The sequence below is a fragment of the Pseudorasbora parva genome, chromosome 9 (assembly GCF_024679245.1).
Source record: "Pseudorasbora parva isolate DD20220531a chromosome 9, ASM2467924v1, whole genome shotgun sequence".
NCBI classification, from domain to species: domain Eukaryota; kingdom Metazoa; phylum Chordata; class Actinopteri; order Cypriniformes; family Gobionidae; genus Pseudorasbora; species Pseudorasbora parva.
Window position 1 is genome coordinate 44,475,582 of NC_090180.1, and position 12,718 is coordinate 44,488,299.

Below are 12,718 nucleotides of genomic sequence, written 5' to 3' on the forward strand. Positions count from 1 at the left end.
GACTTATTTTTCACTTAAAATGATACATTTTCTCCATTTAAACATTTAATATATTATCTATGATGTATTCTGAATAAAATATTGAAATTTGAAGCTTCCACATCATTGCATTCTGTTTTTATTCACAATTTTTAGTGTCCTAACTTTTTTGGAATCAGGTTTGTAGATATATATTCTGAATTTGAAAAAAAAAAAAGATCCTGTCAAAGAAACTAGATGTAACCATAACTGTACACCTATACAACTGAACAACTACACATTACCATCCATTCAAAAGAGGAAAACTTAGGAATAATTTTGTACTGTAATGTAAACATGGACTATGAAACATAACCTGCAGTGAATTATAAGCAGTAGAGAGTGTCATTCTGATTTTGTAAAGAAATTTACAAAAGATATAGAGACATCATACAATGCGAAGACTGTGTTTTCAAATGTATCTGCTTTGGAGAGCATTTTCAAAAAGCTATGTTTTCAAACGAAAACGTATTAGTGTGAACATGGCCTGTGAAGATGGAGGTATTTGAAAGCGATGATGAATGTTTAGTCATGGGACGCATATTGTACCAATCAATATGTATGTTTATACTGCTATTGTGCCATTTATGTGCTATTCACTTTCACACAGTTGCTAAAATATTTTACTTTACTCACTTCATATCACAGTCCTGCAAAGATGCCGCATTTGCTGACCTGTGGGGAAACATGGAAACAAAACATAATAATTAGGAGAGATATTTTGCTAAATAAAATGATCCTGCCAGAAGAATTGTGTGATCAATTTATGAAATCTGTATCATCTCACTGAGCTTTTATGATGTTTAAGTATGCGCAGTAACTTGAATTTGACGTTTACTGACGTTTTAATGTGGATGAGAAACTTTTGGAAAATGTTAGTGTAGACGGGGAGAGTTTGAAACGGAAACTCTGTTTTCAAAACTATCCTGATTAATGTAGATGTAGCCGAATTGGAATCAAGAAACATCACATGCATATAAATGTGAGAATCAATGAGAATTTTCTCATAGGATAAGCTCCCATTTGGGCAAGTCTGGAGAATCATGACTGTTAATGAAGAGGGAGGGATTATCATTAATGAGCCAAAATCTGTAGAATACAAATAGACCAAAGGACATCGGCTCCACAGTGTGACTAGCTGTTGAACAATGGCAGGAAGTTGGTGTGCTGTTCAATATCTTGCACTTTGTGCGTGGTTTTGTGCTTTCTGTCATGCTGTTCCACAGTGGAGTAATCTGCCCCAGAATCCTCAAGCTCTGATGTTACAGCAATCTAACCAGTGGGTTCAACAACAAGCTAGTCAAAGGGTTCCTCAACAGGTTCAACAGCAAACTAGTCCACAGTTTCCTCAGAAGTTTCAGCCCAAGCAGCCAGTGGTGCAGACAGAGCCCCTTGACAAATGTGCTGTAGCTGAACTTGAACAGATCCAGTGTGGTCCACCTGGTATCAGTGGTGCTGAGTGTGAGGCTATCAACTGTTGCTTTAACGGACAGCAGTGTTTCTATGGGAAGGCAGGTAAGACTGACTCAATGTAACTGTTCCTGTTAAATTGCTCACCCATAACCTTCTCTTGTACCTTGTTCCAGTGACTGTCCAGTGTATAAGAGATGGTCAGTTTGTGGTAGTGGTGGCTAGAGATGTTACGCTACCTCGCTTGAGCCTGGATTCAGTCCATCTCCTGGGTGGAAATGACCCACCTTGCAGTCCTGTGGGATCCACACCTTCCTTTGCTATATACCAGTTCCCTGTCACTGCATGTGGCACAAGCATGATGGTGAGTAGCTGCTTGTGGTTCTTTTCTGCATGGCTTAGACTGGACTGGATGCCAACTGTTACTATTTGCAGGAGGACAGTGGATATGTGGTGTATGAAAACCGAATGACTTCTTCATATGAAGTGGGTGTTGGACCACTTGGTTCCATCACAAGGGACAGCCATTTTGAGTAGGTTTTTTTGTTTGTTTTAAGCATGAATGTTAATCCTTGGCAAATTCTACAAGCTCACTGTTTGTCTAGGCTTCTCTTCCAGTGTAGGTACTCTGCTACTTCTGTGGAAGCTCTGGTTGTGGAGGTCAATGCAGTTCCTGCACCTCCACCAGTAGCAGCTCCTGGACCCCTCAGGGTGGAGCTTAGACTGGCAAATGGTCAATGTGTCACCAAAGGCTGTGCAGAAGGCAAGTGTCCCAAGTATGCCTAAGTATTTTCTAAAACTCCAGGTTGCAGATGTTTCTAGTTAAACGCCAGTGTTCTTCCTCAGGGGATGAAGCGTATACGTCCTACTACGGTGACTCTGATTATCCAGTCACAAAAGTCCTGCGGGAGCCTGTGTTTGTTGAGGTGCACATTATGGAGAGGACTGACCCCAACATTGTCCTAATGCTGGGACGTTGCTGGGCGACATCAACCCCCAGTCCACTCAGTCTACCCCAGTGGGACCTTCTGGTTGATGGGTGCGTAAGGCCAGTCTTTATCAATCTAGTGCTGTAAGGCACTTCTGACTGCCTCGCTGCCTTTCAGATGCCCTTACCGGGATGACCGTTATCTGACCACATTGGTTCCGGTGGCTGGATCTTCTGGTCTTCAGTTCCCAACCCACTACAAGCGCTTTGTTGTGAAGATGTTCACATTTGTGGATCCAGCATCACTGGCTCCTCTACAGGAAACCGTATGCTCTGCAGCTTTACCTGAATCCTTTAGTTTTTATAGTGACTTCTGTGGCTTAACCCTTTCCCCCTCTGTTAGATCTTCATCCACTGTAGTACAGCGGTGTGCCATCCCTCTTCTGGCTCATGTGAGCAAAGCTGCACCAGGAAAAGTGAGTGCTTGTTGTAACCTGACTTCAGGAACCATGAGAATTTGTTTTTTTAAATGCCTCATGATTCTACCACTTCTCTTGCAGGAAGAGATGCTAATGTCAAGACCATCTCTAGTGGGCAAACTGTGGTGTCTAGTGGAGAAGTTAAACTGGTCATGTGACTTCAGTAGTTTTAATAAACTTCTTAACTCAACCATGTCCCTTATTTATTTTTTCTGACAGAGTTGGATCTTTTGAGTGATTTTGCTTGGGCCACTAAACTGGAGTCCTTTTTTTTTTCTGAAGTTGTGCTTAACTTGACCTAAACAAACCGCTTCTGCTCAAACTTTACCTGTTTACCTCGCTAACCTGGGTCCCTGTTATGGTATCACTTGAGGGCTTTTGTTTCTCTACTTATGGTTTTGAAAGCCCCCTACAGTAAGGAGTACTGCTTTGCATCTGCAATAAAATCAGAATCTACCTTTTTTTTAACCCCAAATTGTGACCAGGCTTTTTGTCTTAAGGCTAGCCCCAACAATTATTGAAAAGTAGACTGGTGCTTTAAGAAGCTTGTTTGGTCCCTTAAAGGACAACTCCAGTGAGAAATGAACCTCAGGGTAATTAGCTGATGGTTACTGAGTAGATTGTTCTCTGGATGCAGTTTCATGAAAATCAAATGTGAGGAGTTTAATCTCTAAAAACAGATTAGCTTGTAACACTTGTCTATGGGGCAACGGGTAAGTGAGATTAAATCGCAGTTAAAATCACTAACAAGGCTCAAAATAGCCTCACACTAACACTGTAGCATAATGAGGGTCCCTACATGCAAACCGATGCATTGAGAACTTAAAGTCTACAAACAGTTTAAGATGCTTTATAAAGACTGCCTTATGCATAGCTATCCATAATGGCTAGATGTCTTGCGGTGGAGTAATCACCGGTGGCTATCTTGTCACAGTCAAGCTTTCTGTTGGGCTCTGTGGAACTTAATGTAAGATGAGTGATCTGTACGAATATAATACTCTTATCTTGCTGAAATCTTGACGGATTTACAAATGGTTTGTTTCTTACAAACGTTATTAACATGGCTACAAACCTGGATGCTTTAACACGCTGAAATTGCAGCTTTTCGTTTCGATAAACAACTTAATCGTGCAGCTTGTGTATCATGGCTAACTTGCGTACATGCATCATTAAAACACTGTTACGAGTGAGCGAGCTGCCTGTGACAAAATGGCCGCCAGTTGCGGACGGTGACCTCCATTGGCCAACAGCGCACACGTGACATCTAGCCTTTATTATGTATATCTATGGCATTGTGTTTACGGTCAGGTGCCATCTTGGAAAAGTCTTGACTAGTCAAGCGACGAATGCTGTGCTAAGTGAGCTGGCCGATAGGAATTAAGTTTGTGAAATCTAATTATATGGACATTATTTTTTTATTTTCTCTTGTGTTCAGTGCTTTCTTCCGGAAACAACGGATCATATGAGATTCCAAGTCAGTTCATCAGTGTTCGTGGCTCGACTAGTCGAGACGGTTTTCCAAGTTGGTGCCTATCCGTAAATGCTTAATGTACTGTGTTTATAAAGTATCTTATTAAACTGTTTGTACACTTACAAAGTTCTCAATCCTTTGGTTTGCATGTAGGAGCTGTCATTATGCTACCGTGTTAGTGTAAGGCTATTTTGAGCCTTGTTAGTGATATTAATTAACTAGTGATTTAATTGCACTTACCCTTTGCCCCATAGACAAGCGTTATACGCGACTTCACATTTGATTTTTATGAATACGCATCCCAGAGAACGACCTACTCAGTAACCATCTGTTAATTATCCCCAGGTTCATTTCTCACCAGAGTTGTCCTTTAACTGGTGTATCCAACCTGGGTGTTGTCTGAGGGCTCATTTACACCAATTACTAAAAACATTTATCAGTCTGCTATCAAGTGGACTATGTTAAATGCATGTGGCTGGGGTGTAAACTGGTTTGAGCTTTTCCTTTTAACAATTTTAACCTTAACCTTCACTCATGAAAGGTCTTTAATAAATTGTTTCCAGAGTGTGACATTAACCCGTCTAAACCCTGTCCGTTCTTGTGTCGATTTGGCCCATAAGCTGCTGACATTAAAGAATAAGGAGCTGAGGGCAAGTGGCCAAATGAATGGCGTTTTCACTTAACCTTTTAATGCACTTCCCTCACTCTTCCATCAGTGCCATTGACTTGGATGTGCATCACATCATTGCTTGCATTGTGATTACCCACTACTGGTGGAACCCTGGCAATTGCTTTAATTGGAAAGTACCAGTGTTGGGAAGGTTACTTTGGGAATGTAATTGTTACAGATTACAAGTTGTGCTATTTAAAATGTGATAAGTTGTGTAAATATTCCAATTAAAGTAATGTAACTGCTTACATTTGATTACTTTTCTAATTTACAGTATGAAATTCATTTCACTTGCTACGGTGGCATCTCTGACAATGTAGTCTTATGCTTTCAATGGTAATGTGGATTGATGCAATTGGCAGACATGATGCGCTGCAAATTCAAACGAGAACCAATCAAAAACATGAGAATAGCATCGCTTTACTATTACAGCCTTTAGGTTTTTTACATTCGCTAGGACCCATTTCTCAATACATTTACATTTAATCAGTTAGCAGACGCTTTTATCCAAAGTGAGGAGAGCAATAGAATCAACCAGGGCAACAGTGTGCAGGTGCTGTTACAAGTCTCAGTTAGTCTAGGACAGTACTTCTGTTCGTTTTGTTTTTAAGAAAAAATTATAGAACAGGTAAGTACAAGTCTTAAGTCTAGCACTTACCTATTCTATACCTATTCAATACTTGGGTCACTTTTTTGAAACTTTACACCGTGATCACAGCATCAGTCTATGTGAGCTAAATTGTGGTTAATTTATTATTGCTTTGGCACCAAATGCATTCAATGATGACATCTTTTAAATTACATCAAATAATTTCTCACTTAGACACAAACACTACCAAAACTTTATGTAATATAAAAGTCAATTTTCACATCTTTACATACTCTTTTCAAAACGGTTAAATTTAAATTTAAAACCTAACAAAACGCAAAAATGATTTAAAGCTGCAAACATTGTTGAAAGGGCCCTTGCACCCAAGGGCCACCACCACCTGGTGGCCTGGAGAAAACAGTGAATAGAAGTAAATGTAGGAGAAAAATGGCAGCCACTTCAATGTGCCACACTTCCTGCTGCTAGCAGGTGGCGCTGTGACTATAACTGAATTTTAGCATATACAGTAGATGTCTTCAGGTCGGCTCTTTTATGAAATGTGAAGTTTGGGGCAGATTGGACATTGTATGCCTGAGTTATAACAACTTCCTGTTTCATGGCGTTAATTGCATACATTAGCACTTAACCAAGTGTTGCGTGATTAAATGCGTTTCTAGCATGTTTGGTACTTTGTGGAATATTTAAACGTGTTTCTGGGAGTGAATTACGGTGTAAATCATACCATTTCCTCTTGACAGTAAGTGGTGCTATGACTAACATGTAGACATCTTCAGGACAGGACTCTAATAAAACAAGTGACGTTTGAGGCAGATCAGACACTTGACTTACAACAGCGTCATGTTTCATGAAGAAACATTGAACTTTGTCCGGCCACCACGGACACACCCTTCAGTGAAACCTCAAGATCTTCACAAGTTAATATCACCAAGGCCTTTAGATTAGACTGACAAAATATGATGATGATGATGATGATGATGATGATGATGATGATGATGATGATGATGATGATGTGATTAAATATCTTGGAATAGTTTGTTAAAGTACAACATATAAAAAAGGCAAAAACTGCAAACATTTTGCAGAGAAAATTGATAATATCTCACTTCCAGTTGGGTTTGTCAGACTTTGCTTCTAGGGACTTATGTAGCTATTGGGCTATTATGTCACAAATTTCATGCTTGTACATGAAACGTAGTTTGAATGGCACTGAATTTAAATTTTGTTGGTGGTGCTAGAGAGTCATTTTGCCACACCTAATTCTGAAACGCAGATTTCCACCACTTCTGATGCTTGTGCATCGAGTATGTTTCGGACAGCCAATGGGATTTTTTTTGGTAGGATAAGCTCCCATTTGAGCAAGTCTGGAGAATCATGACTGTTAATGAAGAGGGAGGGATTATCGGTAATTAGCCGAAATCTGTAGAATACAAATAGACCAAAGGACATCATCTCCACAGTGCGACTAGCTGTTGAACAATGGCAGGAAGTTGGTGTGCTTTTCAATATCTTGCACTTTGTGCGTGGTTTTGTGCTTTCGGTCATGCTGTTCCACAGTGGAGTAATCTGCCCCAGAATCCTCAAGCTCTGATGTTACAGCAATCTAACCAGTGGGTTCAACAACAAGCTAGTCAAAGGGTTCCTCAGCAGGTTCAACAACAAACTAGTCAACAGGTTCCTCAGAAGTTTCAGCCCAAGCAGCCAGTGGTGCAGACAGAGCCCCTTGACAAATGTGCTGTAGCTGATCTTGAACAGATCCAGTGTGGTCCACCTGGTATCAGTGGTGCTGAGTGTGAGGCTATCAACTGTTGCTTTAACGGACAGCAGTGTTTCTATGGGAAGGCAGGTAAGACTGACTCAATGTAACTGTGTTCCTGTTAAATTGCTCACCCATAACCTTCTCTTGTACCTTGTTCCAGTGACTGTCCAGTGTATAAGAGATGGTCAGTTTGTGGTAGTGGTGGCTAGAGATGTTACGCTCCCTCGCTTGAGCCTGGATTCAGTCCATCTCCTGGGTGGAAATGACCCACCTTGCAGTCCTGTGGGATCCACACCTTCCTTTGCTATATACCAGTTCCCTGTCACTGCATGTGGCACAAGCATGATGGTGAGTAGCTGCTTGTGGTTCTGTTCTGCATGGCTTAGACTGGACTGGATGCCAACTGTTACTATTTGCAGGAGGACAGTGGATATGTGGTGTATGAAAACCGAATGACTTCTTCGTATGAAGTGGGTGTTGGACCACTTGGTTCCATCACAAGGGACAGCCATTTTGAGTAGGTTTTTTGTTTTAAGCATGAATGTTAATCCTTGGCAAATGCTACAAGCTCACTGTTTGTCTAGGCTTCTCTTCCAGTGTAGGTACTCTGCTACTTCTGTGGAAGCTCTGGTTGTGGAGGTCAATGCAGTTCCTGCACCTCCACCAGTAGCAGCTCCTGGACCCCTCAGGGTGGAGCTTAGACTGGCAAGTGGTCAATGTGTCACCAAAGGCTGTGCAGAAGGCAAGTGTCCCAAGTATGCCTAAGTATTTTCTAAAACTCCAGGTTGCAGATGTTTCTAGTTAAACGCCAGTGTTCTTCCTCAGGGGATGAAGCGTACACGTCCTACTACGGTGACTCTGATTATCCAATCACAAAAGTCCTGCGGGAGCCTGTGTTTGTTGAGGTGCACATTATGGAGAGGACTGACCCCAACATTGTCCTAATGCTGGGACGTTGCTGGGCGACATCAACCCCCAGTCCACTCAGTCTACCCCAGTGGGACCTTCTGGTTGATGGGTGAGTAAGGCCAGTCTTTATCAATCTAGTGCTGTAAGGCACTTCTGACTGCCTCGCTACATTTCAGATGCCCTTACCGGGATGACCGTTATCTGACCACATTGGTTCCGGTGGCTGGATCTTCTGGTCTTCAGTTCCCAACCCACTACAAGCGCTTTGTTGTGAAGATGTTCACATTTGTGGATCCAGCATCACTGGATCCTCTACAGGAAACCGTATGCTCTGCAGCTTTCCCTGAATCCTTTAGTTTTTATAGTGACTTCTGTGGCTTAACCGTTTCCCCCTCTGTTAGATCTTCATCCACTGTAGTACAGCGGTGTGCCATCCCTCTTCTGGCTCATGTGAGCAAAGCTGCGCTAGGAAAAGTGAGTGCTTGTTGTAATCTGACTTCAGGAACCATGAGAATTTGTTTTTTAAATGCCTCATGATTCTACCACTTCTCTTGCAGGAAGAGATGCTAATGTCAAGACCATCTCTAGTGGGCAAACTGTGGTGTCTAGTGGAGAAGTTAAACTGGTCATGTGACTTCAGTAGTTTTAATAAATTTCTTAACTCAACCATGTCCCTTATTTATTTTTTTCTGACAGAGTTTGATCTTTTGAGAGTGATTTTGCTTGGGCCACTAAACTGGAGTCTTTTCTTTCTGAAGTTGTGCTTAACTTGACCTAAACAAACCGCTTCTGCCCAAACTTGACCTGTTTACCTCGCTAACCTGGGTCCCCGTTATGGTATCACTTGAGGGCTTTTGTTTCTCTACTTATGTTTTGAAAGCCCCCTACAGTAATGAGTACTGCTTTGCATCTGCAATAAAATCAGTATCTACCTTTTTTAACCCCAAATTGTGACCAGGCTTTTTGTCTTGAGGCTAGCCCCAACAATTATTGAAAAGTAGACTGGTGCTTTAAGAAGCTTGTTTGGTCCCTTAAAGGACAACTCCAGTGAGATATGAACCTCGGGTAATTAATAGATGGTTACCGAGTAGATCGTTCTCTGGATGCGTTTTCATGAAAATCAAATGTGGGGAGTTAAATCTCTAAAAACAGATTAGCTTATAACACTTGTCTATGGGGCAACGGGTAAGTGTGATTAAATCGCAGTTAAAATCACTAACAAGGCTCAAAATAGCCTCACACTAACACTGTAGCATAATGAGGGTCCCTACATGCAAACCGATGCATTGATAACTTTGTAAGTCTACAAACAGTTTAAGAAGATGCTTTATAAAGACTGCATTATGCATAGCTATCCATAATGGCTAGATGTCTTACGTTGGGGTCATCACCGGTGGCTATCTTGTCACAGTCAAGCTTTCTGTCGGGCTCTGTGGAACTTAATGTAAGCTGAGTGATCTTTATGAATATAATACTCTTATCTTGCTGAAATCTTGACGGATTTCCAATCGGTTTGTTTCTTACAAACGTTATTAACATGGCTACAAACCTGGATGCTTTAACACGCTGAAATTGCAGCTTTTCGTTTCGATAAACAACTTAATCGTGCAGCTTGTGTATCATGGCTAACTTGCGTACATGCATCATTAAAACACTGTTACGAGTGAGCGAGCTGCCTGTGACAAGATGGCCACCAGTTGCGGACGGCGACCTCCATTGGCCAACAGCGCACACGCGACATCTAGCCTTTATTATGTATATCTATGGCATTGTGTTTACGGTCAGGTGCCATCTTGGAAAAGTCTTGACTAGTCAAGCGACGAATGCTGTGCTAAGTGAGCTGGCCGATAGGAATTTTGTGAAATCTAATTATATGGACATTATTTTTTTATTTTCTCTTGCGTTCAGTGCTTTCTTCCGGAAACAACAGACCAAATGAGATTCCAAGTCAGTTCATCAGTGTTCGTGGCTCGACTAGTCAAGACGGTTGTCCAAGTTGGTGCCTATCCATAAATGCTTAATGTACTGTGTTTATAAAGTATCTTATTAAACTGTTTGTACACTTACAAAGTTCTCAATCCTTTGGTTTGCATGTAGGGGCTGTCATTATGCTACCGTGTTAGTGCAAGGCTATTTTGAGCCTTGTTAGTGATATTAATTAACTAGTGATTTAATTTCACTTACCCTTTGCCCCATAGACAAGCGTTATACGTGACTTCACATTTGATTTTTATGAATACGCATCCCAGAGAACGACCTACTCAGTAACCATTTGTTAATTATCCCCAGGTTCATTTCTCACCGGAGTTGCCCTTTAACTGGTGTATCCAACCTGGGTGTTGTCTGAGGGCTCATTTACACCAGTTACTAAAAACATTTATCAGTCTGCTATCAAGTGGACTATGCTAAATGCATGTGGCTGGGGTGTAAACTGGTTTGAGCTTGTCCTTTTAACAATTTTAACCCTAACCTTCACTCATGAAAGGTCTTTTATAAATTGTGTCCAGAGTGTGACATTAACCAGTCTAAACCCTGTCAGTTCTTGTGTCGATTTGGACCATAAACTGCTGACATTAAAGAATAAGGAGCTGAGGGCAAGTGGCCAAATGAATGGCGGTTTCACTTAACCTTTTCATGCACTTCCCTCATTCTTCCATCAGTGCCATTGACATGGCTGTGCATTACATCATTGCTTTCATTGTGATTACCCACTACTGGTGGAACCCTGGCAATTGCTTGAATTGGAAAGTACCAGTGTTGGGAAGGTTACTTTGGGAATGTAATTGTTACAGATTACAAGTTGTGCTATTTAAAATGTGATAAGTAGTGTAAATATTCCAATTAAAGTAATGTTACTGCTTACATTTGATTACTTTTCTAATTTACAGTATTGAAATTCATTTCACTTGCTACGGTGGCATCTCTGACAATGTAGTCTTATGCTTTCAATGGTAATGTGGATTGATGCAATTGGCAGACATGATGCGCTGTGCTGCAAATTCAAACGAGAACCAATCAAAAACATGAGAATAGAATCGCTTTACTATTACAGCCTTTAGGTTTTTTACATTCGCTAGGACCCATTTCTCAATACATTTACATTTAATCAGTTAGCAGACGCTTTTATCCAAAGTGAGGAGAGCAATAGAATCAACCAGGGCAACAGTGTGCAGGTGCTGTTACAAGTCTCAGTTAGTCTATGACAGTACTTCTGTTCGTTTTGTTTTTAAGAAAAAATTATAGAACAGGTAAGTGCAAGTCTTAAGACTAGCACTTACCTATTCTATACCTATTCAATACTTGGGACACTTTTTTTAAACTTCACACCGTGATCACAGCATCAGTCTATGTGAGCTAAATTGTGGTTAATTTATTATTGCTTTGCCACCACCACCTGGTGGCCTATAACAGTGAATAGTGGTAAAGGAAGGAGAAATATGGCAGTCACTTCAATGTGCCACACTTCCTGCTGCCAGCAGGTGGCGCTGTGACTATAACTGAATTTTAGCATATACAGTAGATGTCTTCAGGTCAGCTCTTTTATCAAATGTGAAGTTTAGGGCAGATTGGACATTGTATGCCTGAGTTCTAACAACTTCCTGTTTCATGGCGTTAATCACATACATTAGCACTTAACCAAGTGTTGCGTGATTAAATGCGTTTCTAGCATGTTTGGTACTTTGTGGAATATTTAAACGTGTTTCTGGGAGTGAATTATGGTGTAAAGCATACCGTTTCCTCTTGACAGTAAGTGGTGCTATGACTAACATGCAGACATCTTCAGGACAGGACTCTAATAAAACAAGTGACGTTTGAGGCAGATCAGACACTGTATGCTTGACTTACAACAGGGTCATGTTTCATGGAGAAACATTGAACTTTGTCCGGCCACCACGGACACACCCTTCAGTGAAACCTCAAGATCTTCACAAGTTAATATCCCCAAGGCCTTTAGATTAGACTGACAAAATATGATGATGATCTGATTAAATACCTTGGAGGAGTTTGTTAAAGTACAACATATGGAAATGGCAAAAACTGCAAACATTTTGCAGAGAAAATTCATAATATCTCACTTCCTGTTGGGTTTTCACTTTTCAGACTTTGCTTCTAGAGACTTATGTAGCTATTGGGCTGTTAAATGTCACAAATTTCATACTTGTACATGAAACGTAGTGCGAATGGCACTGAATTTAAATTTAATAGGTGGTGCTAGAGAGTCATTTTGCCACACCTAATTCTGAAACGCAGATGTCCACCACTTCTGATGCTTGTGCATCGAGTATGTTTAGGCCCTCAAAAATGTGATTAATTTCAGAGAAAAACAATAATAGGTAGGATAAGTAGGAACTAAAGCTAGATTCGGACGTGCCTTTATGCCTTCCTACCTTGAAATGTGTCCTCCGAGGGCAACATTTTCCAGGTTTCGGACAGCCAATGAGATTTTTTTTGGTAGGATAAGCTCCC

The 12,718-nt window shown here is 40.9% G+C and overlaps 1 protein-coding gene across 4 annotated transcripts; it reads left to right on the forward strand.

Annotated features, from left to right (window-relative positions):
- The first annotated feature begins 1,135 nt into the window (after positions 1–1,135).
- On the forward strand, positions 1,136–8,904 carry LOC137089252 (zona pellucida sperm-binding protein 4-like). Of its 4 annotated transcripts, XM_067452784.1 has the most exons (9): positions 1,136–1,360; positions 7,221–7,429; positions 7,503–7,690; positions 7,762–7,859; positions 7,927–8,084; positions 8,168–8,360; positions 8,428–8,575; positions 8,653–8,725; positions 8,809–8,904. In XM_067452784.1, the coding sequence occupies exons 1-9, from the start codon at positions 1,167–1,169 to the stop codon at positions 8,883–8,885; spliced, it is 1,338 nt and encodes a 445-aa protein (XP_067308885.1). In that variant the 5' UTR covers positions 1,136–1,166; the 3' UTR covers positions 8,886–8,904. The 4 variants fall into 4 exon arrangements, with proteins under 4 accessions (XP_067308885.1, XP_067308886.1, XP_067308888.1 ...); XM_067452785.1 differs by lacking the exons at positions 7,221–7,429; positions 7,503–7,690; positions 7,762–7,859; ... (3 more) ...; positions 8,653–8,725; positions 8,809–8,904 and adding exons at positions 1,605–1,792; positions 1,864–1,961; positions 2,034–2,191; ... (2 more) ...; positions 2,760–2,832; positions 2,917–3,025 and having other exon boundaries at positions 1,136–1,533; XM_067452786.1 differs by lacking the exon at positions 1,136–1,360 and having other exon boundaries at positions 7,041–7,429.
- The last annotated feature ends 3,814 nt before the right edge of the window (positions 8,905–12,718 follow it).

What these genes read in the sequence shown, in the direction of transcription:
- LOC137089252 (XM_067452784.1), top strand. Translation starts at nt 1,167, where the DNA reads ATGGCAGGAAGTTGGTGTGCTGTTCAATATCTTGCACTTTGTGCGTGG. An exon ending in ACAAGGGACAGCCATTTTGA is followed by an intron (nt 7,860 to 7,926) that starts GTAGGTTTTTTG and finishes CTGTTTGTCTAG; the next exon opens with GCTTCTCTTCCAGTGTAGGT. An exon ending in TGGGACCTTCTGGTTGATGG is followed by an intron (nt 8,361 to 8,427) that starts GTGAGTAAGGCC and finishes GCTACATTTCAG; the next exon opens with ATGCCCTTACCGGGATGACC.